Source organism: Salvelinus sp. IW2-2015, linkage group LG3, assembly GCF_002910315.2.
Source record: "Salvelinus sp. IW2-2015 linkage group LG3, ASM291031v2, whole genome shotgun sequence".
Taxonomy (NCBI): Eukaryota; Metazoa; Chordata; class Actinopteri; order Salmoniformes; family Salmonidae; genus Salvelinus; species Salvelinus sp. IW2-2015.
The window spans coordinates 2,354,872-2,379,845 of NC_036840.1; the positions used below are offsets into that span (position 1 = coordinate 2,354,872).

General features: G+C 42.3%; 2 protein-coding genes across 4 annotated transcripts in view; one reads left to right on the forward strand and one right to left on the reverse strand.

Annotated features, from left to right (window-relative positions):
- LOC111982232 (muscarinic acetylcholine receptor M2-like) overlaps positions 1–24,974 on the reverse strand; it is a 452,193-nt gene that overhangs the window by 315,009 nt on the left and 112,210 nt on the right. The gene's annotated exons all lie outside the window — the stretch shown is intronic.
- The window catches only part of LOC111955693 (pleiotrophin-A-like), a 45,103-nt gene that overhangs the window by 14,716 nt on the left and 5,413 nt on the right, over positions 1–24,974 (forward strand). The window contains exons 2-4 of the mRNA XM_023975958.2: positions 19,310–19,404; positions 19,734–19,907; positions 22,808–22,969. Of these exons, the coding sequence (XP_023831726.1) occupies positions 19,311–19,404; positions 19,734–19,907; positions 22,808–22,969 (430 nt within the window). The 5' untranslated portion in view covers position 19,310. The remainder of the gene's footprint in view (positions 1–19,309; positions 19,405–19,733; positions 19,908–22,807; positions 22,970–24,974) is intronic.

The window sequence follows — 24,974 nt, forward strand, 5'->3', positions numbered from 1 at the left end:
GGACCTTTGGTTTTGGCAATGGGAGTGGATAAAGCTGACTAAGACATTGTGGAGTTGATGTTGTATTTTATGTGTGGTACTCTGATTCAAATGTTCCGCAAATGTGCCGCAAAGGAGACGCTAATTGTTTCATGACAGAATAGTTCTGGTTAGTATGGCTTGAGACGATAACATTCAAAATACCTAGCTAACAGTGGAGGCTGCTGAGGGGAGGATTGCTCATAATAATGTCTGGAATGGAGTCAATGGAATGACATCATTCCATATCATTGGTTGATTCCATTGACTCCTTTCCAGCCATTATTATGAGCCGTCCTCCCCTCAGCAGCCTCCACTGCCAGCTAACTATTAACACTTTTAGGCTGCTGGAACATTTTCATAACAAAGGGTGGACTTGACTTCATACAGTGCATACAAATATGAAACTCTTTAATGACAAATCAATGCAACGACAAATAATTTTTCTCCGATGAATCTTTCAGCATCAGTAAATAATGTGTGCATATACTGTAGTACATTCCACAGCCATAGCACATAGAAACAGACAAACAAGCTTCTGTCGGTTTTATTGTGGAATAAATTAGGCAGCGTTGCTGTGTATCGAATTCCCATCAGCCCTCTCTGCTGACTGACGTCACAGGGCCCCAGGCGTTGGATCTCTCATGGCTCTGCTGCACATGTTTTCGACAGTGGCTGGCTGGCTGCATGCACTTCATCAAACAGCTCTATTAGCCCTATATCTCTACACTAGCAGATCATCCAACAGCTCTAGTATCCCTATATCTGTACACTAGCAGATCATCTAAAAGTTCTAGTATCCCTATATCTACACACTAGCAGATCATGCAACAGATCAGGTATCCCTATATCTCTAAATCAAATCAAATAAATCTAATTTTATTGGTCACATACACGTGTTTAGCAGATGTTATTGCGGGTGTAGCGAAATGCTTGTGCTTCTAGTTCTGACAGTGCAGCAATATCTAACAAGTAATATCTAACAATTTCACAACAAATACCTAATACACACAAATCTAAGTAAAGGAATGGAATTAAGAATATATAAATATATGGATGAGCAATGTCTGAGTGGCATAGACTAAGATACAGTAGATAGTATAGAATACAGTATATACATATGAGATGAGTAATGCAAGATATGTAAACATTATTAAAGTGACATTATTAAAGTGACTAGTGTRCCATTTATTAAAGTGGCCAATGATTTCAAGTCTGTGTATGTTGGCAGCAGCCTCTCTGTGCTAGTGATGGCTATTTAACAGTRTGATTGCCTTGAGATAGAAGCTGTTTTTCAGTCTCTCGGTCCTAGCTTTGGTGCACCTGTCTTGACCCCGCATTCTGGATGATAACGGATTGAACAGGCAGTGGCTCGGGTAGTTCTTGTCCTTGATGATCTTTTTGGCCTTCCTGTGACATCGGGTGCTGTAGGTGTCCTGGAGAGTTGGTAGTTTGCATAATGATGCATTATTGTGCAGACTGCACCACCCGCTGGAGAGCCCTGCGGTTGTGAGGGTGGTGCAGTTGCCATACCAGGTGGTGATACAGCCAGACAGTATGCTCTCAATTGTGCATTTGTAAAAGTTCGTGAGGGTTTTAGGTGACAAGACAAATTTCTTCAGCCTCCTGAGGTTGAATAGACGCTGTTGCGCCTTCTTTATCACACTATCTGTGTGGGAGGACCATTTCAGTTTGCCAGTGATATGTACGCCGAGAAACTTAAAACTTTCCACCTTCTCCACTGCTGTCTCGTCGATGTGGATAGGGGGGTGCTCCCTGTTTCCTGAAGTCCATGATCATCTCCTTTGTTTTGTTGATGTTGAGTGAGAGGTTATTTTCCTGACACCACACTCCTAGAGCCCTCACCTCCTCCCTGCAGGCTGTCTCGTCATTGTTGGTAATCAAGCCTACTACTGTTGCGTCATCTGCAAACTTGATGATTGAGTTGGAGGCGTGCATGGCCAAGCAGTCATGGTTGAACAGGGAGTACAGGAGGGGGCTGAGCACACACCCTTGTGGGGCCCCAGTGTTGAGGATCAGCAAAGTGGAGATGTTGTTTCCTACCTTCACCACCTGGGGGCGGCCTGTCAGGAGGTCTAGAACCCAATTGCACAGGGCGGGGTTCAGACCCAGGGCCTCACTCTTAATGATGAGCTTGGAGGGTACTATGGTGTTGAATGCTGAGCTATAGTTATTAATGAACAGCATTCTTAAATACAACTTAACTGACCAAAACCAGATACAAAGCATTCAGAAAAGATATTGAACTATATACAGTACCAGTCAAAAGTTTGGACACACCTACTCATTCAAGGGTTTTTCTTTATTTTTTATATTTTCTACATTGTAGAATAATAGTGAAGACATCAAAACTATGAAATAACACATGGAATCATGTAGTAAAAAAAAAAAATGTTACACAAATCAAAATATATTTTAGATTCTTCAAAGTAGCCACCCTTTGACCTCATAACAGCTTTGCACACTCTTGGCATTCTCTCAACCAGCTTCATGATGAATGCTTTTCCAACAATCTTGAAGGAGTTCCCATATATGCTGAACAGCTGTTGGCTGCTTTTCCTTCATTCTGCGGTCCAACTCATCCCAAACCATCTCAATTGGGTTGAGGTCGGGTGATTGTGGAGGCCAGGTCATCTGATGCAGCACTCCATCACTCTCCTTCTTGGTCAAGTAGCCCTTACACAGCCTGGAGGTGTGTTGGGTCATTGTCCTGTTGAAAAACAAATGATAGTCCCACTAAGCGCAAACCAGATGGGATGGCGTATCGCTTTAGACTGCTGTGGTAGCCATACTGGTTAAGTGTGCCTTGAGTTCTAAATAAATCACTGACAATGTCACCAGCAAAGCACCACCACARTTCATTATCCATGCTTCATGGTGGGAACCACACATGCGGAGATCATCCGTTTACCTAGTCTGCGTCACACAAAGACACGGCGGTTGGAACCAAACATCTCAAATTTGGACTCATCCGACCAAGGGACAGATTTCCACCGGTCTAATGTCCATTGCTCATGTTTCTTGGCCGAAGCAAGTCTCTTCTTCTTATTGGTGTCCTTTAGTAGTGGTTTCTTTGCAGCAATTTGACCATGAAGGCTTGATTCACACAGTTTCCTCTGAACAGTTTATGTTGAGATGTGTCTGTTACTTGAACTCTGTGAAGCATTTATTTGGGCTGCAATTTCTGAGGCTGGTAAATCTAATGAACTTATCCTCTGCAGCAGAGGTAACTCTGGGTCTTCCTTTCCTGTGGCGGTGTCACGCCCTGGCCATAGAGAGCCCTCMGGGTTCTCTATGGTGTTTTAGATCAGGGCGTGCCTAGGGGTTTTTCTAGTCTTTATTTTCTATGTTGGTGTGAGTATGGTTCCCAATTGGAGGCAGCTGATGGTRGTTGCCTCCAATTGGGGATCATACTTAGTCTGGTCCTTTTCCCACCTMTGTTGTGGGATATTGTTTTTGTTTAGTGCTAATGTGCGCTACCAACTGCACGTTCATTTATTCTTTGTTGTTTTAAGTTTCACTGAAATAAATATGTGGAACTCTACGCCTTGGGCCACTCTTGTAAAGAACGTGACAGGCGGTCCTCATGAGAGCCAGTTTCATCATAGCTCTTGATGGTTTTGCGACCACACTTTTCAAAGTTCTTGAAATGTTATGGATTGACTGACCTTCATGTCTTAAAGTAATGATGGACTGTCATTTCTCTTTGCTTATTTGAGCTGTTCTTGCCATAATATGGACTTGGTCTTTTACCAAATAGGGCTATATTCTGTATACCACCCCTAACTTGTCACAACACAACTGATTGGCTCAAACACATTAAGAAAATTCCATAAATGAACTTTTTACAAGGCACACCTGTTAATTGAAATGTATTCCAGGTGACTACCTTATGAAGCTGGTTGAGAGAATGCCAAGAGTGTGCAAATCTGTCATCAAGGCAAAGGGTGGCTACTTTGAAGAATCTAAATTCTAAAATACATTTTAATTTGTTTAACACTTTTTTGGTTACTAGATGATTACATATGTGTTATTTCATAGTTTTGATGTCTTCACTATTATTCTACAATGTAGAAAATAGTAAAAAAAAKAAAYAAAAAKCCTTGAATTATTAGGTGTGTCCAAACTTTTGACTGGTACTGTATATATTTTTAATTATCTTTGAGAATGTAGAACTAACCATCAAATAAAAGCTAGACAGTCAGCGAGAATAAAAAAAAAAGTTTAAGGCCATTCAGAGCACCTGCCCATTGACTTTGTTATAATGTTTGAGAAGAACACAGCATTATCCATTGCAAAATGCATAGAATTGCAAAAAATTTWAAACTGCAAAATTGTCTCAGCTCCATGTCAAACTGTGTAGAATTGTTGGAAATTAGCTTCGAAGCTCTCCTAGAGTTTCCACTTCCTCTTCCAGTGAACTGTGGGGAGGTTACAATAATGAACCTTTCTACCAAATCCATTKATTTTAAAATGTTGATTACTTCTACTTCCCATTATCATTCACCTGATGATAAGACAAGACACACATCTTTGGGTCGCCGGTTGGCCTGGGAGGGGGTCCCTGGGCAAGAACCATTTGAGCAATGTTTCTCAACCTCCGGTTCTGGGACAAGCATCGGTCCCAGAGATGATGCTGACCGGTACCTCTGATGGTTCACTGACATGAATGTTTTTGTCAGTTTTAAAGTTAGTTACAGTATATTGTAATCAGACCCTTAAGTAGGAAGTACCATAGCTTACAGAAAACATTGGAGAAACACAGGATTTGAGGAATATACTTGTATACTGGAGGCATGGCCCATCCCATGGCCCTCCATCCAAATAGCCCCGAAGACAATGCAATAACATGACTTGTTTTGGCTTGGAGTCATGTCCTTGACGTAACAGGGTTGTCCAATCTGTTCACACCCACCATTTTCAATAAATAACCTCCCTCTCTGCATCCCGAGGAGCTGAAAATAAGACTGTCTCTGAAACCAGGGATATAGTGCATCTAGCCCATAATGACAGATGGTGTAATTCATTTAAATTAGCAGAAAGTCAGAAATAGAAGTGCAAGTAGTTAAATAGAGACAGCGCTCCATCCACGTGCCTGTAAATATCTTCTGGTTCCATATTCAGAACATACACACACACCCACTGGGCAAAAATTGGTTGAATCAATAATGTTTCCACTTCATTTCAACCAAATAATTCAACGTGATGATGTAGAATCAATGTGGAAAACTGATTGGATTAGAAAAAAAGTAATCAATGTTAGGAAATTTCATCATTTTTTCAGCCAACCTTTAAGCTAAATCCAATAACATGGTGAACTATTTTGTTGATTTCACGTTGAATTTACGTTAGTTGACAACTCAACCAAATGTCAATCAAAACTAGACGTTGAACTGACATCTGTGCTCAGAGGGAATGCAGTGTTTGTTTGCCGACAGACACTAGAATAAGACTCTCTGGAAGAGAAATTAGACTATTAGATGTACATGGCAGACGTGAGCCTCTCTCTCTCATGACAATCTGGTGCTTGTACCACGGAAGGTGATCATTCTGCTTTGACTACTGTTGCATACTTGCTGAATTTTGATTGATTGGGCACTATGACCATATGTATTTCTCCATTCAGACTGTGTTGTCTGTCTTTGTTGTTTAGTGTCCAATCCAAAATGGCGGGCACTCAGGAGAAGCACCAGTGTCAAATTCCTGTTCCGCCACTACTCGCATTAGATCAGCGTCTCATAGGACTGATATTTGAATGATTCAGGCTCAGTGGAGACTTGGTGTAAAATCAAAGCCTGTCAAAATGATTTGTTATCATAGGTTAATAGTTTTCGCCTCAGGACACAGACCACCCTTAACATGCCAGACACAACAACTCCTTCATAGTCCATGCATAAGGGAATACATGATCTGAACGTCACAAACATGTTATTCAGCCATAGTACTGAGCCTGCCTGTTTATGAATGACTGGAAACGTCCTATATGTGAAATCATACAGTAGCCCTCTATCACTAGGAGGATTTGACATTTTACAGTAACTCTCATAAATGTTATAACACTGGTCCTCATTTCTCCAGGCAGTACCTAGGACAGCCCAGAAGAGGGCAGTGTGTAGTTAATGAGAAGGACTAGAACTCAAGCGTTTCCATGACTTTGAATGCAACAAAAGCTGTTCTCTCAAGAGACAAAAAACACCTACACATGGAGGTCTCAGTGAAGTTGTGACCATAGATATAATTTAAGCCGCTGAACAAGAAATATTATGAACAGAAATCAATGGAAAGACCRGCTATACTAAGACAAAAAAGAGACTCCAGATGTGTGGAAGCCAAGCAAGGCAGAGAGCTGTAAGCATGATGAAGCACAAGGCCATTGCTGCCTGTATTAGCAGAGGAAGACAGTAGAGCCTGTTCAGTATTTCATGAGAGAAGGGATGTGGGCTGCATTCAGCAAGTCACAACGTTTTGGAAGAAAWAMAAACTGATAGAAATATAAACTGTAGAACAATCAAGCCTCTGTAGAAGAAGGAATAACGTCCGCTCTATTCTTGACTTTCGACTTGCAACGTTTCATAAGGGTTGCCTATTGAACAAAGCCCTGGTGCTCGTTTAGGATTACACAACAGAATGGAGGGGGAGAGAGGTTGCTGTCTGTCTGCAACTACGACAGATCATGAGAGCCTTCTGCTGTCTGTCAGTTGACTCCAGTCGGTGCCCAAAGTATTTAAAAGCAATTGGATCTCTACGTCATACAGTTGGAAGATCCCAGCCGCATCAGAATGAACAAAATCTGTTCTGGAATCGTAAGAGCATTTGTTCATGGTGGAGTATTGAGGTGTATTTAACACAAAAGCTTCTGTAGGTCTATATGATAAACGCTTTATAAATGAAAATGTCACGGTATAATAGTAAGGGTTACGATACATGAGCACTCTAACACTTGGTGGGAGAGGAAGATTAGGTTTTAATCATAGGAAGGATGGTAAGAGGTATAATTCAGCACACCCACTATTTACCACCAACATGTAGACATTTACTGTATGTCGTCAAAACGTAGTAACTTATTCCTGATGCCGATATTAAGGTWGCCTTCATTTCCCCATCTTCATACTCCAAGCTAAGGACCTGCTCCAACAACTTGCTTACGATCAAATCACATGAACTTGATTAACCTTTGAGGGCTATTCAAATTCAGTTATTGATCGAGAGCTCAAAGAACATTTTCAATCCTGTTTAGTCTAGACTACTATCCACCCAGACCGATCACCACAGACACGACATCATCCCCGGCTGTTTATCTACACTTCAATGTTAACTCCAATCTGGACAAACAGAAACGACTGAACAGAATATATTGCACATCCACACACAAGTACAATAGAGGAATGCTTTCATATTGAATTAAAACCCTCCCTCTATGGATATCTAACCTGAGACAGGTGCTTGTGGAATATATTAATAAAAACAACTTGGAAAAGGTGTTTGAATGTTGGGCACAAGCACTAATTTGTTCACTCCACACACCTGCTACTAGCATGTGGGTACATCTGGAGTCAATTAGGACGTRAGTGACAAGGGTCTCAAGAGAAAATGACTGAAAATAACCAGCCACAATTCACTTGTACAAAAGTGAACAGGTTAGTGATAACAAACTAAAAGTTTTAATTATCTGAAAAGGAACTGAAAAATATAGGTTGTGTGGAGGACTGAAATCAATGCGACACAGGACATGCATTTACTTTGTTTAAGGGAACACAAACCAATATGATTTTGGACCACCTCAAGAGGAGCTATAGAAGGACAGGGTCATTGTAATATCTGGAATGGAATATATGGAACTGTATCAAACATATGTATATCACATGTTTGACTCTGTTCCATTAATTCCATTCCAGCTAGTACATCCCATCCTCCTATAACTCCCCCCACCAGCCTCCACTGCATTGGTCTTATATATCCCACACACAGTAGCAATCTCTTGTCAGGGTAAGCTGAGGTGAGACACTAAGCGAAGGGAATTTACTACTGTTGGCTTTTGTGTATGTCGTAATCTTCACCTAAGCCTTGTTCCCTCGCCCAGCTTACTGTCTTGTCTCTGTCTTTTACAGGCTAGTTTCCTAGAGGACCTTGGTGCATTGAGTAAAGACACCTAGGTACCCCTGACTCTAATAAGGAAAAGGTAGACACTGCCTAGACATGGTTATGCTTGGAATGTCAAAAGTCCATTTGGGACGCTTGTTTCCATATTCTATTCCCTTGCGCGAACCATGGGTTATCCATTTGTGGGAGCTGTTCTTTTTTGTGCCCTGAGTGGTAGGCCTGGGATGGTGGTTTAAATGGGTACGAAAGTAGTATAGGATTAGAGGTGACTGACAGCTTTATATCTCCTCTAACAGCTTTAGCCAGGCTGGTTCCATCTTGTTCTCTAGCAGCTTTAGCCAGGCTTGTTACATCTTGTTCTCTAGCAGCTTTAGCCAGGCTGGTTCCATCTTGTCCTCTAGCAGCTTTAGCCAGGCTGGTTCCATCTTGTTCTCTAAAGCAAGACTTGTAGCCAGGCTCGCGTTCCAGTCTTGCTCCTCAGGCAGCTTTAGCCAGGCTGGTTCCATCTTGTCCTCTAGCAGCTTTAGCCAGGCGTTACATTGTCTTTCTCTCTAAGCAGCTTTAAGCCAGGCTGGTTCCATCTTGTCTCTCTAGCAGCCTTTATGCCAGGCTGGTTCCATCTTGTTCTCTAGCAGCTTTAGCCAGGCTGGTTACCTCTTTGTTCTCTAGCAGCTTTAGCCAGGCTGGTTCCATCTTGTCCTCTAGCCAGCTTTGCCAGGCTGGTTCATCTGTCCTCTAAGCGCTTTAGCCAGCTGGTTCCATCTTGTTCTCTAGCAGCTTAGCCAGCTGGTTCCATGTCCTCTAAGCCTTTAGCCAGGCTGGTTCCATCTTGTCCTCTAGCAGCTTTAGCCAGGCTGGTTCACATTGTCCCTCAAGCAGCTTTAGCCAGGCTGGTTCCATCTGTCCTCTAGCACGCTTTAGCCAGGCTGGTTCCATCTTGTTCTCTAGCAGCTTAGCCAGGCTGGTTACATCTTGTTCTCTAGCAGCTTTAGCCAGGGCTGGTTCCATCTTGTCCTCTAGCAGCTTTAGCCAGGCTGGTTCCATCTTGTTTCCTAGCAGCTTAACCAGGCTGGTTCCATCTGTCCTATGAGCAGCTTAGCCAGGCGGTTCTCTCTGTCCCTTAGCAGCTTTAGCCAGGCTGGTTCCATCTTGTCCTCTAGCAGCTTTAGCCAGGCTGGTTACATCTTGTCTCTAGCAGCTTTAGCCAGGCTGGTTCCATCTTGTCCTCTAGCAGCTTTAGCCAGGCTGGTTCCATCTTGCCTCTAGCAGCTTTAGCCAGGCTGGTTCCATCTTGTCCTCTCTAGCAGCTTTAGCCAGGCTGGTTCCATCTTGTTTCTACAGCTTTAGCCAGGTCTGGTCCATCTGTGTCTCTAGCAGCTTTAGCCAGCTGGTTCCATCTTGTCCTCTGCAGCTTTACCAGGCTGGTTCCATCTTGTCCTCTAGCAGCTTACCAGGCTGTTCCATCTTGTTCTCTTAGCAGCTTAGCCAGGCTGTTCATCTCTTGTCCTCTAGCAGCTTTAGCCAGGCTGGTTCCATCTTGTCCTCTAGCAGCTTTAGCCAGGCTGGTTACATCTTGTTCTCTAGCAGCTTTAGCCAGCTGGTTCCATCTTGTCCTTAGCAGCTTAGCCAGGCGTTCCTCTTGTCTCTAGCAGCTTTAGCCAGGCTGGTTCCATCTTGTCCTCTAGCAGCTTTAGCCAGGCTGTCCATCTTGTCTCTAGCAGCTTTAGCCAGCTGGTTCCATCTTGTCCTCTAGCAGCTTTAGCCAGCTGGTTCATCTTGTCCTCTAGAGCTTAGCACTGTTCCATTGCTCTCTAGCAGCTTTAGCCAGGCTGGTCCATCTTGTTCTCTAGCAGCTTTAGCCAGGCTGGTCATCTTGTTTCTCTAGCAGCTTTAGCCAGGCTGGTTCCATCTTGTCCTCTAGCAGCTTTAGCCAGGCTGGTATCCATCTGTCCTCTACAGCAGCTTTAGCCAGGCTGGTTCATCTTGTCTCTAGCAGCTTTACAGCTGGTTCCATCTTGTCCTCTAGCAGCTTTAGCCAGGCTGCGTTCCATCTTGTCTCTAGCAGCTTTAACCAGCTGTACATCTTTTCTCTAGCACTTTAGCCAGGCTGGTTCCCATCTGTCTCTAGCAGCTTTAGCCAGGCTGGTTACATCTTGTCCTCTAGCAGCTTTAGCCAGGCTGGTTACATCTTGTCCTCTAGCAGCTTTAGCCAGGCTGGTTACATCTTGTCTCACGCTTTGAAACCCTTCGCATTGTAATGCCAAGCTGTCGTTGAGGAGGGGGTGGGGATGATTGTGGAAGTGGTGTGTGACACAGGAGGTTGGTGGCACCTGAATTGGGGAGGATGTTGTCGTGGTAATGACTGGAGCGGAGTAAGTGGAATGAATCAAATACATGAATTCTATGTGCTTGATCCCATTTCATTGCTCCGTTCCAGACATTATTATAAGCCGTCCTCCCCTCAGCGGCCTCCCTTGCTCTGTGAATGTGTCGGTTTGAATGAACATACTGTATTGTAGATGGGTCTTCACTGCTCAAAACAAAGCTTCTAAAATCGATTGAGTGTTAACAGTACTATCATTTTAAATCAGTCCTCTTAGGTTTGGTTTGTTCTTTCAGTTCAATACTTTTTCTACTTTCAGGTTAAGTGAAACATTTTCAGTTGCTGATTCGTTGCAAATTCATGGTTGGTAAGTCAGAAGTATAGAGTCAAAGTTTGATTCCAAAAAGTATTGAGTGATGTTAAAAGTAAGCCTGTGGCCTTTAAAGTTCTGCAGTAGACTGTTTTGCACCTATAGTAGTGAAGTCAAGACACAGTCAAGCTTCCACCGTCAGAGCTAAAGAGCACATTGGAGCTGGTGTTTGCATAACATTGTGGGTTTAACATATTGATATCGCACTGCAGTTAATTAAATCCTTGGGGCCCTTCGACACTATTCATGCATCTATAATGTTAATGCAAATAGTTTATTGTTAAAGTATTATTCATTATTTAGCCTCACTGTCTTTGGCACTGACATTCACGTTGAAAACGATCAGTCCTTTGTGATAACCTCCGTCGTCCACTCGTCCACAGTTTCCTATGACTGACATCAAAACAACGCTCCTTAGCTGAAAGAAAGTAGCATAAACATATGAACACACTGCCTGTGTGATAGAGGGAGAAAACCAGAGAGCACGTACGAGAGGAGCGACAGCGCTTTAATCAAAAGCCCAACAAACTCCCCAAGGCGTACACAAATGCTGTCTTTCAGACCTGATTTAATGAACTAGTGTCTCAAGGTGCTTTCACCAACGTCTCTTCAATTGTCTCTTCAATTAGGAGGACTGATCTAAATTGGAAGCTTTTGAGAGAGAGCTGATAAAGGTACACACACACACACAGAGAGAGAGAGAGAGAGAGAGAGAGAGAGAGAGAGGGAGAGAGGGAGATGAGGAGAGAGAGATATGGAGATGACTGAGGTGCTAACAGTGTGAGGTTAGAGGGACAGGCTGCTGTCACTTGGCTGACAGTCAGGCCTGCATGTGAGAGGGGATCAGAGGAACACAACTGGCAAGAGAGACAGGATCTAAAGTGAACAAAAAAAGCTGCTACTTCCAGCAAACAAGAAGGATTTAAAACAAGACGAAATGAAGGACGGATAGGAAAGGGGATACCTAGTCAGTTGCACAACTGAATGCATTCAACCGAAATGTGTCCTCCGCATTTACCCCAACCCCTCAGAAAGAGAGGTAACACATCTCTCCAATAGCCAGAGGCTTCCCACAGCTAATTCAAGCGTGACTTCCACCCGTCTCACTATGATGAATTCTGATCAAAAACGAAGAGGGGGTAAAAACGCTTCCGGAAAATGGTAATATTTCAGCTCCGCCCTAGTACCGCCATCTCAAGTCCCCAAGTCCCTGTTAAAAATGAATATTCATAAAATATGCTAATTTGCATGAGCCAGAAACAAAACACAAACAAACATGGGCATCTTTGTTGAGTAAAGCCTTCGAATGCAGAAGACAGGAGGACTAATGCTAATGCACCGTAACAGTGTTTAACATGCTAAACTGCTGAGGCAACGCAGCTCAAGCTGCACGCTAGCCTGCAGGGGTGCACGGAGACGCTTAAAGGAAAMCTTTTTACTTCGATTTTTTCTGGAGAGTTGTGACGATCCACATGAGCACAAAGCTGCTCATTTTTTGAGAGACATTTAGGTAGAGTAGACTTTTCTAAAACAGACATGGGATTCCCATCTGTCTTACTTCAAACAGCTCACAGCTCAACAGATATACTGGCAGTCAAGTGGAAAAAMATCTAAATAAGAGATYTTTGCATTGAGACTGTTTATCATSAAGAGGGGCTGTTTGTTTGGAGAGTTTATACTCTGGTGGTGGTTAATGGACTGTATGCTTTTTGCAAGGGAGAGATCCTAGGATCTTTGGATAGTGRGTGTGTGTGTMTMWYAYWGTGWYAGAGAGKGKMWMTMYWYYAGAYAAWYMYGAGYGMMTWMYGMGTGMGYMARASAGAGTGGGTGTCTAGATGCTAAATGTAATTTGTTGAATGTAATGGAGGCATTCACGCATAATTTGATGTCTTCCATTTGAGTCTTTTCAGCTCTGCTGCACTCACTGAGCCCCTGCTTGTCATCATTATTAATGTGTTTTATCATTAAACAAGCCTGTTGCCTCGGCTACGTAGAATCCTGCTCTATTCGGCACCTTGCAACGCACACACACGCACGCACGCACGCACGCACTCACGCACGCACTCACGCACGCACGCACACACACACACACACACACACTGTTTGTGTTCATAAGATTGGTAGTACGTGGCTGTTAGTAGAGATAATGAGACCCATCTGCACACAGTCACACTTTCACACAATAATACAGCCACACTGTCACAGAATAACACAGTCACACAATCATACAGTCACACAATAATACAGTCACAAAATAATAGTCATCCAGTCACAGAATAATACAATCACAAAATAATACAGTCATACAGTCACTCAGTCACTGCCTGACCTTTCCAACTGAGAAATCTGAATATACACACCATACACANGTTTGTGTTCATATGAGGATATCTCTGGAGATTGGTAGTGCGTGGCTGTTAGTAGAGATAATGAGGACGGTCTGCACACAGTCACACAATAATACAGCCAKACTGTCACACAATAATACACTCACAAAATAATACAGTCACAAAATAATAGTCATACAGTCACACAGTCCCGAAATAATACAGTCACACAGTCACTCAGTCACTGCCTGACCTTTCCAACTGAGAAATATGAATACACACACCATACACACAACATACACACCTGAACACTGAAAAATGGCGACAAGCCTCAATGAAGGATGGAGGATCATGAGTAAAGACTTGCTCCCCCTCAGCTTGATAGCTCCAAGGTTGATGTACGGAGACAACATTTACCCACAGCCATTGTTAACCGTGACTTTGACTATCTTCCTCTGGCTGGTGGAGGTTTGTTAACCATGACTTTGACTATCTTCCTCTGGCTGGTGGAGGTTTTTTCTATCAAATCAAATCAAAGGTTATTGGTCACGTACACAGTTTTGCAGATGTTATCGCGGATGCAGCGAAAGGCTTGTGTTTCTAGCTCCAACAGTGCAGAAATATCTAGCAATACAGTAAGATCTGTTTTTTTTCTGGGGTTTTGTGAACTTTTATGTTGTTCAGGTCATACTGTTGTTCCGGTCATACTGTATACCTGGTGGCTGTGTTTGCAACCAGTCTTTCACTGCACTCCGTAGTCAAGATGTTTTTCATCTGTTTAGAAATGTATCTTAAGGTGTGATGATGAAACAAACAGGCAAAAACTCAACAAGAAATACATCCTTTTAATGTACTGTGTGTCTGGATMAAGCATTTTTCTGCTTCTCTAAAATATAACTAAAACATCTCAGAGGMGTATATCCATMCTACTTTCCCCAAGGACAAATAGAAAAATACTCAAACTTCATTTTCCCTTTCAATAAGAGTCAACCGAAAGTAATAGCTAAACCAACAAGTGAATTGTGTTCTTTTGAGATAGTCTGGCATCACGTTTTAAACTAGGGGCCACCATCGAGAGTGACGTGATGACCTGATCTTACTAAGGCCTGGAGTTTCTCACAAAGTCAGGAAAAACTCCTGGCCCTCTCATAGCTCTGTACCAGGCATTAGAGGTTGTTGTACCTACTGTAGCTTTATTATTGCTAAGTAATAAGATATCACAATGACGTCTTAAGGAGTATATAAACCCGCCAGGTGTCCAGGCAGTTATAGGACTCTGTAATCTGAGTAATCTGTCATTTCCAGAACTAGGTTTAGCACCCTGGTTTAGTGACATTGATAGCCATCTCTCTAGCCTACATAAACACCGTTACACCGTTATTGTAGGTCACCTTCTCACTAAGATAACAGAATATTGTCATGTACGCATTACATTTTGCAACAACAATACTAGGCATAGGACAGGGASGGGAGGGAGTTACTTCTCCCTGTTCACAAGTTTTAGGCCTATTTGTTTTCCTAATCTGTGAGCGGCTGAGGTTGGATGAACAGCGGAAAGTTTATTTAAACCTAAAACAATGCTTTGGAAGGCTACACTTATCTCTAAATACGATCTATGTATAATTGAATTCTTGCTGGTTTAAGAAAATGGGAATTTTCCTCTGAGCCTTTAGGAGGATAGAATTCAATGCATGTTTTATTTATGTATGGCTACTTACCACAGCATGCTAGTGCATAAATCCCCCTCATTTGTTAGGATATCTCCCTCTGTCATACCAGTAGAGAGTTGTAATGGTTGGATTACCATATCATCTATTCCGTTCAAAATATTAACATGAAAAAAAGATCAAGTGTACATTTTCGTTCTTTGGAAGATGACTGTGGTCCAGTATTTTGCATGTAGCTTTAGAAAGCTAATAGAAGCTAGTAGAAAGCTAACACCCCCCAGTCGTTCCTCTTTCTACTGTCTTTTCATTTATTCATTTTAACGGCTCTTTTCTTCCACGGCTAAAAACTTTATTGCCTCCGTTTCTTTTGTTGAAATGCTACTGAAAGGATCAGATAATATGAATAGATGATATGAATAGAGGCTTTAACTATTGAAGCAGTATCAATGAGAGAGGGAGTGGAGCGGGAATGGAGGTGAAGGAGTTTGTGGTGAGCTCCAGGGCTCGTCTTGGCCTCTGAGTGGCACAGCCTTTTGTGCATAGCCCTGGAGCGCTTGGAGATTCATTGAGGGCCCATCGATTTCAGGCCCAGCGTCTAGCTAGCTATCCTCCATTGCTTCCCTCGCTGAGCGCCACCGCTGTTCACAGATCAATGGGGAAATGGAGTGTTTGATAGGACTAATTCTGCCTGGCTCATGGACTGTGTCTGTCACACAGTGTTTCTGTCGAGGGCTGAGGAGGACTGAGGTGCATCTGCCTGCTTGGCAGCTGGTGAACGCATGTTCTCCTGTGGTCCCTAAGCCATGTCATCCTCCTATAACGGAGTGATTGGGGTTGGGCCTCACATGCCTACCCAGCACTCCACACTGTGATCTTCCCCGCTGATCCACAGGAAAGAATCCTACTTCATTGTGATAGATAGGAATAATGACTCATCGTATTAGGCCTTCTCATTTGGCTTCCAGTGGTATTCAAACTTTTTCAGCCTGGACCCCATTTTTTTCCCACCAGAATTTCTGGGGACCCTACTTTTTTTCACAATAATTTCTCTAAAAATCTAATGACAACCTTAAAAGCGGTACATTTACATTTTTTACATCAACAAATAACCTTGAAATTAAAAGTAACCAATAAATACTGTGAAGTTGACCATGGATTTTGTTTTTGCAACAACGCAGGTCTACAGACGGGAACCAAATAAATCTCTAACCAAAGAAAACACAGGCTTCAATCATGCCTGGAAACCTGGCAGTAGTGCTGAACCATTAGTGCTTTTTGAGGTCGGTTTGGTTTCGGTTACATTAAAAATGAAAGGTTTTCGATTTCGGTTTCAAATATTTGTGTTGAATGCTGTAACAACACAGAATAAAACAATGAATACAATGAAAAGTCCCATGATGGTAGTGACTGCCCAGTACTGCTTATCACTTATTAACCATCATTTATTCACATTAGTTTACTTTAATAAAATAATTCAATTATTGTGTATATTACATTTGTTTTATTTGATTACTTTCTTAATTCATTCCAAGTCATCATTTAATCTCTATAGAGCTGCTGCCTATGCTGTCTGACAAATCACAATTTTGTAGTTCTTCAAAGTAAGTAACGCATGCTTTTATGACTGCTGAATACCAACTATCAATTACTTTGATCATGTATTTTCAGGTAGAGATACCTGGCCAAGCAACAGCTGATCTCTACATCCCCTCACGATACCGCATTCTTGTCTCCTCTGTAGCAGGCGTAAAGAAACATGCATCGTTTCAGACTGTACTGTCTTTGGAAACACAGACCGGACAATTAGATTATGGTCATTGTAGTTAATTACCATGTTTTATGCACTAAACTATGTAGAATATTGGCCTGCTGGAAACTACAACTCCCTACTACATCACACAGTTCAGGCTGGATCTGATTAATCTATAGATATACTGTGCAATTTGACTATTGAGCTCACAGAAAAAAAACTGAATGAAATAGAACTGATGTTGGTTAATCGCTCAGCACTAACCGGCAGCAAGCCAACCTGTTACCTGGATGTCTTGTCTAACAAGCAAAGAAATTATAAGCTTCTTGTAGCAATACCTATTACCCAGAATACATCACAAACCCTACCAATTACCTAATTGACAATCAACTTCAATAAAGGTATGAAAAAGGTACAAACACATTGAGGCAATATATTCCACATGATAAATATCCCCACATCAAAAACAGTCAATAAATGTGCTTTTCATAATAAACAGGTGTTAATCGACGTCTGGACATACATAATCAGGCAAGACTTTTGCTTATGTGACAGAGGACATTGGACAATAGTCACGAATACATTCACTCAATAAAATCAAAAACGTTTGTATATTGTCCCATACAATAATCTGTACTCTTATTTTACGATAAAAAAAAAACATCTATAAAAATGTACAATTTTGGCAACCGAACTGGAGGTTCATGACCCCAACTTTGAATCCCACTGTCATAGGGTGACTTGTTGTGTCTGGTTGTGATATGTGAAGATATACATTTGAAATGATCTATGGGTGGTGGGAGGGAGAGTGGGAAAAAAATCGTAACTTTATTCCCAAATACAAGTTAAATATCATACGATATCCTGGGTATGTTACAGTCAGCTATTATCAATTGGACTCTATAGTAGTGGGGCGGCATGTAGCGTAGCAGCTAGAGCGTTGGGCCAGTAACCAAAAGGTTGCTGGTTTGAATAACCGAGCCAACAAGGTGTGAAATCTATGTGCCCTTGAGCAAGGCTCTTAAGCCTAATTTGGTCCAGGGGCACTGTGCTAGTATGGCTGACCCTGTAAAACAATACATTTCCCTGCACCTATCTGGTGTATGTGACAACAAAAACATCTTTATTTTTTACAATGGAAATCCAGGTTACAATGGAGACGCACACGTAGCATCTAAAAGTCAGGTGTACTGAATCAATCCATTCATCCATTATGGAAAGTGTTGTCATGCTCTGAGAGACAGAAAGGGATTTGGTGTAAATATTTCATGCACAGCACCAGTGAGTGAAAGGWGGAACACTTGATTCCATTGCAATGAGGGAAACCCTGTAGTCTACCCCTCAGCAAACTATTCTGTCTGAAAAGAATGTACTGAACGCTGCAGGAGGTTGATATCCCCCTTTAACCTGTAGCCCTCCTCAACTACACCTGGACCTGGACTGTAACTCATCTGCAGACTGTTTATGAATCATTAAGGGGAAAGACTTCTCCTTTGAGAAGTCACAATGCTGTAGCTTCCAAACTCCTGGTTGCAAACCAGAAGTACGATTGGGGAATTTCTCAGAAACAACTTTAGACTTTGCAGGTTGTCAATTTTTAGAAACGATCAAAGGTGTTGGACTAACAAGATTTTTCTTGGAATAGAGAGAGGAATGGAACATTGACTGAACAGTTTGACTGACACAAAACTGCTTCTGGCAAGAAAACAGTCTGTCTAAAGAGGTTCTCAAATCAAATKAAATGTTATTCTGCCTCTCAGTTAAAGTGGGTATGCTGTATGCTTCCACTGTTGGGGGTTCAAGCCCTGTATTGTAAGGGTTAAGATGAGTTAAACTCAGAGTAGACTCATTATATATAGATGCACTGAGAGCAGAAGTGAATTCAACCAGTGAGCGCTCTATTAATAATGGCTAATAATAAAATAAAGGAGAGTTTGAATGCCATCTTTTTAAATTGATTATCACGTTGCCTACATCGCTAATAGACGTGAGGTGCATCAACTTCTGCAAAGTCTCAAACTGGAGAGGACTAAAAATACAGGGCCAAATGTGTCAGGGCGGGGGTAAGAGCCATGTCAGCTCATGATTAATTAAAATTGACAAATGTAAATGATTTCCCCGCCAGGCTGTACCTTTTGCAGTAATTTGGGCACAGTGGAGCATTTTGGCATCCAAGACGCTCGGTAATTGCTTAAATCTCACGCTGATTCCCCTTTTGTGGGTTTTGGGTATCTCCAAAATAAACAGGGGGAAAGTGAAAGAAGGAATGAATGAGAAACGGGGATGGTGCGCTAATTCCACCACCCAGAGTTCCCTAGCACAGCAGCACCCGCGATTAGAACGGGGCTTCTCTTTATTGGGCCGCTGGGAGGCCAGAGAGCGCCTGGATGGGAAACAATTAGTCTATTCATAAAGAACATGCAAAAAAAGGTTTATTTCTATTTCCAAATCGTCTGTATCATTGTCTGACAGCCGATAACTTCCCCATGTCATCATACACATCTGTAGACACGAGCACAGTGCAGCACACAGCAGGCCATTGTAGCAAATAACAACCATTTATTCCACAAATAGCCWGAGCTTGCCTTCACTGTGGTTCTTTGTCAGGTCTGCCCCTTCATCTGAAGAAATGAGAGGGTGGTGAAGGGGAGGCCTTCGATGCAATGTCTCCCACAGAGTTACATATGTTGCTGTACTTGTTATTCCTCTGTGTCTGTTCTCCCTCTCTCCTAGCATGTCAGGGCAGCAGCAATGGACGCTTCTGGCCGTCATGGCCTTCCTGGTCCTCACAGTGACAGCAGGCGAGGGGGGGAAAGCTGAGAAACAAGGTGAGAAACACCGGCAGATTGGCAGCAGTCAGACAGACAGATGATATGTGGATGGAGGGGGGTCTCCTATTACAGTACCTGCTACAAGGTATGAATGGTAATTTGATGRAAAGCTCAAATCAGGTCAGATTTGTGCATAAATACACTTTAAGCAGGGGGGCTCACTGCAGACTCACAATGACAGACGCATATCTCAGTGCTTTATATATTTGAATACTTTGACCTTTCACGGTGGTAGTGTAGCTCTAGCCTGGCCTAATTACAGCCCACATAATTATGTCCCAGACATGACTGCAGTATAATGTTGGTGTGTGTGTGCGATCCTGCAGGGAAGAAGGAGCGTAAGTCGGACTGTGGGGAGTGGCAGTGGAGTGTGTGCGTGGCCAACGAGGGTGACTGCGGCCTGGGCACCAGGGAGGGCACACGCACTGGCACCGACTGCAAGCAAACCATCAAGACCCAGCGCTGCAAGATCCCCTGTAACTGGAAGAAGCAGTTTGGAGGTGTGTGAGTGTGGTCATGGGGAGCGGACTCACATTTATAATTCAGCACAAACATGACTGGTCTAGGGATTTTATGTCTTTTTGTTTAGGTAATATTTTTTGATGTGTATCCATGTCCATTAAAGGGGAAAATATTCTGCTACTCAATGGAGTAGGATTTCAGTTGTGTTTCCAATTCAGTCTTCATGAATGGACATTCCCAGAGAATGATTGCCTGGTTCAGGAAATTACAGCCTGGGTGTATACAGCAGAGATGTGAGTCATCTCCAAACAGAGCATGGGCTACCTGCCACTTTCCCTACTAGCTTCCTCCTAATTCAGCTCACACCCAGGCTTGAACCCAAGATCTCTGCTTTGCTAACACACATGACTGCCCACCTGAGGAGTTTAAAGAGGACTCTGAATATAATGTCAGCGCCACCTGAAAAGCTAGCTATTCTCTGGCGCTAGTGGAGACACTTCAGGCTGAGGAGTAAGTTTCACACATGCCCATATGCTACACGTGTTCACTGCCAAGTTATAGGTACAGAGGCACACGCTTTTAGAGCACTCTGTTTTGAAGATCCCTGTAGAATTCCCAGAACAATGGTCCTGTCAACCCCTCCTCATCCCCCCCCTCCACTCCCCTCAGCCGAGTGCCCTGGGATTTCAGAGCCAGGTGACAGTGGCCCAAGCTTTTATCTGAGAGGAGTAGGGAAACGAGTGTCACAGCCAAGAGGGAGCTACGCCAGAGTCCAACAAAAGGAAGGGAGAGAGGGATGGAGGGATGATAAACACAAACACACACACATGAATGCGGACACACATTCTTACACACAAGAACGGGGCATGGCTATCCTTTCCTGGAACAGCCCTGCATCCTTGGGGGAGGAGTTTAAAGAGGACTCTGAATATAATGTAAAATAAGATCCTTAATGAAATCCAGTCTGTAGACTGCTTAAATGTTTTCTTTCCATAAAGAGAATAAAATATAAAGTGAAAGAGTGGAGGCCCTTTTTGAAAGGCAGAGAACGCCAGACAGTCTGTGTATGGGAAAGACAGATGGAATCTTCAGAGTGGAGAAACTGGGCAAAATGGAGCCTAAAGGAAACAATCCGGTCTTGGCAGGGAAAGCCATACACTGGCTAATAACACGGTGCACCAGTTGGTGGTTGATAAAGAAAGTCCTGGGGCTGAGAATAGTTGGAATGTAAATCTTTTTGCAAATATTACAGGTTCTGGTGTTTTTGAGTAGAAGATCAGATTATTTAACGGATAAAACTAAAATAAATCAGACATTTTATGAAAAAAATCCCCTTTCCAGTAAAAGAAAGGATGTTCCACAACAGTTCTTTATTGCTGATTCTAGGCCGATAAATGTAATTACATTTAATTTTCTACTTGATCAGTTGTATTCAACCTATGGGATGTCTTCTGGGTGCTACAATCACCATACAACATAGTAAATACCAATCTGGGACAGTCAAATTAGTATGATATGGTATGTATTAATTTGTGGATGTCCATCATCCATTTTGTATGATATGTTACAAATTACAATTCTTATGATATGTTACCAATTGAAATTCATATAATATATTACAAATCTGCAATACGTATAATATGTTACGAATTCCAATTTGTTGTGAATGTTAGCTAGGTGGCTAAATGGCTAACACTAACATTAGCTAGGTGGCTAACGTTAGCGAGGTTAGGGTTTAGGGTTAGGGTTAAGGATAGGGTTAGGTGAAAGGGTTACGGTCAGGGTTAGGGGAAGAATTTTCTAACTTGAAGTAGTTGCAAAGTAGATACAAAGTAGTAAGTAGTTGCAAAGCTGCTAATTAGCTAGAATTGTCTATGATGAGATTTGAACCTGCAACCTTTGGGATTTTAGATGTTTGCGTTATACGCATACCCATCCACCCCGACCAACCATCCACCATTCGTTTTTGCCTTAATTAACCTTCTGTCTTATGTAACAATACCAAACATATGCTATGTTACGGTTAGTCTATGAGACCAGCCTGCTAAAGGGGAGCGTGCGTTACCACTAATGGCCGACAAAAGCTTTGAGTTTTTGTATCTTAACCTACACTGCCGTATACTACTTCCTTCACAGAACAGCGCAAACTGGCTCTATCTAGAATAGAAAGAGGAGTGGGAGGCCCCGGTGCACAACTGAGCAAGAGGACAAGTACATTAGAGTGTCTAGTTTGAGAAACAAACGCCTCACAAGTCCTCAACTGGCAGCTTCATTAAATAGTACCTGCAAAACACCAGTCTCAACGTTAACAGTGAAGAGGTGACTTTGGGAAGTAGTAAACAGCGTTGTACGAGATCTTCAGTTTCTTGGCAGTTTCTCGCATGGAATAGCCTTCATTTCTCAGAACAAGAATAGACTGATGAGTTTCAGAAGAAAGTTCTTTGTTTCTGGCCATTTTGAGCCTGTAATCGAACCCACAAATGCTGATGCTCCAGATACTCAACTAGTCTAAAGAAAGCCAGTTTTATTGCTTCTTTAATCAGAACAACAGTTTTCAGCTGTGCTAACATAATTGCAAAAGGGTTTTCTAATGATCAATTAGCCTTTTAAAATGATAAACTTGGATTAGCTAACACAACGTGCCATTGGAACACAGAAGTGATGGTTGTTGATAATGGGCCTCTGTACGCAAATGTTGATATTCCATAAAAAATCTGCCGTTTCCAGCGACAATAGTCATTTACAACATTAACAATGTCTACGCTGTATTTCTGATCAATTTGATGTTATTTTAATGGACAAAAACAAGGACATTTCTAATTGACCCCGAACTTTTGAATGGCAGTGTATATACAGTAGGTATGTCTGTGGCTGTAACAATCCTGTAAAATGTGTTTTGTATTGAACATGTATCTCTGTTGTAACCATGTCTCTGTAGGTGAATGCAAGTATGACTTCCAGGCCTGGGGAGAGTGTGACTTGGTGACGGGAAAGAAGAACCGGACTGGGGTGCTGAAACGCGCTCTCATGGATGCCACCTGTCCTAACACAGTGAGCGCCACCAAGCCCTGCGGCAAGATCCCCAAGACCAAGCTGCAAGGTAGGCTGAGGGGGAGTGTCGGAGAGCATATCAGCAAAGCCATAGATTTACATATATGTCTTTACCAGTAGTGTATATCCTGAGGGATTTGATTGGTAAGCTAAACCACTGCAAAGGGAACACATGTTTAGTGAATGTTTAACTTACAATACCAGGATTTTAAATMTATTTTATTTTATCTTTATTTAACTAGGCAAGTCAGTTAAGAACAAATTCTTATTTTCAATGACGGCCTAGGAACAGTGGGTTACCTGCCTTATTCAGGGGCAGAACGACAGATTTGTACCTTGTCAGCTCGGGGATTCAATCTTGCAACCTTTCGGTTACTAGTCCAAAGCTCTTCTACCCAACCACTAGGCTATGCTGCCGCCCCAAATAGTGTAGGTACCAGTCAATATATTACTAGTCTAAAAATGTATACAGTACCAGTCAAAAGTTTGGACACAACTACTCCTTCAAGGGTTTTTCTTTATTTTTTAAATATTTTCTACATTGTACAGTAATAGTGAAGACATCAGCACTATGAAATAACACATATGGAATCATGTAGTACCCATAAAAAGTGTTAAACAAATGAAAATAGCCTTTGCCTTGATGACAGCTTTGCACACTCTTGGCATTCTCTCAACCAGCTTCACTTGGAATGCTTTTCCAACAGTCTTGAAGCAGTTCCCACATATGCTGAGCACTTGTTGGCTTCTTTTCCTTCACTCTGCGGTCCAACTCATCCCAAACCATCTCAATTGGGTTGAGGTCGGGTGATTGTGYAGGCCAGGTCATCTGATGTAGCACTCCATCACTCTCCTTCTTGGTCAAATAGCCCTTACACAGCCTGGAGGTGTTATTTTACAATGATGGCCTACCGCGGCCAAACCCTCCCCTAACCTGTATAACGCTGAGCGCTGCTCTATGGGTCTCCCGATCACGGCCGGATGTGATACAGCCCGGGATCAAACCAGGGTATGTAGTGACGCCTCTAGCACTGAGATGCAGTGCCTTAGACTCTGTGCCACTCGGGAGCCCCTATCCTTTCCTGTGGCGGCCCTCATGAGAGRCAGTTTTATCATAGCGCTTGATMGTTTTTGCGACTGCACTTGAAGAAACTTTCAAAGTTCTTGAAATGTTCCTTATTGACTGACCTTGAAGTAATGATGGACTGTCGTTTCTCTTTGCTTATTTGAGCTGTTCTTGCCATAATATGGACTTGGTCTTTTACCAAATAGTGCTATCTTCTGTATACCACCCCTACCTTGTCACAACCCAATAGATTGGCTCAAATTCATTAAGAAGGAAAGAAATTCAGCATATTAACTTTTAACAAGGCACACCTGTTAATTGAAATGCATTCCAGGTGACTACCTCATGAAGCTGGTTAAGAGAATGCAAAGCTGTCATCAAGGCAAAGGGTGGCTACTTTGAAGAATCTCAAATATAAAATATATTTTGATTTATTCAACACTTTTTTGGTTACTACATGATTCCATATGTGTTATTTCATCGTTTTGATGTCTTCGCTATTATTCTACAATGTAGAAAATATTCTAAATAAAGAAAAACCCTTGAATGAGTAGGCGTGTCCAAACTTTTGACTGGTACTGTACATGGTTGGTAGAGGACAAAACACAAAGTTAAAGGATCTATTTTAAACACAATAGTCAATACATTGGAGAGTGAATCTCCATAAATGTGCGGAAGCGTTGGAAGATGATATTACTTTTGGTTAATTAAACCGTCAGAAAAGGACAATTTTCACCTGCTCCCTTTATGCTTCATATTTAAAGCACGTTGCCACTTTCAGTCCACTTTTTTCATCCTTTAACCTTGCTAACGTATATTTATTAGCATATTATTTGGCAGTACTTTCACAGCTCACACCGATGACATCCTGCTGAAGACTCCACATCCTCTGAATGATTAATTCTGCGATAGTGCTAGACTTGTCAGAGATTCATGTTTAATCCAGCCCCGCTATGGTGGAATTAGCCCCTTCACTGAGCCTAAAAAG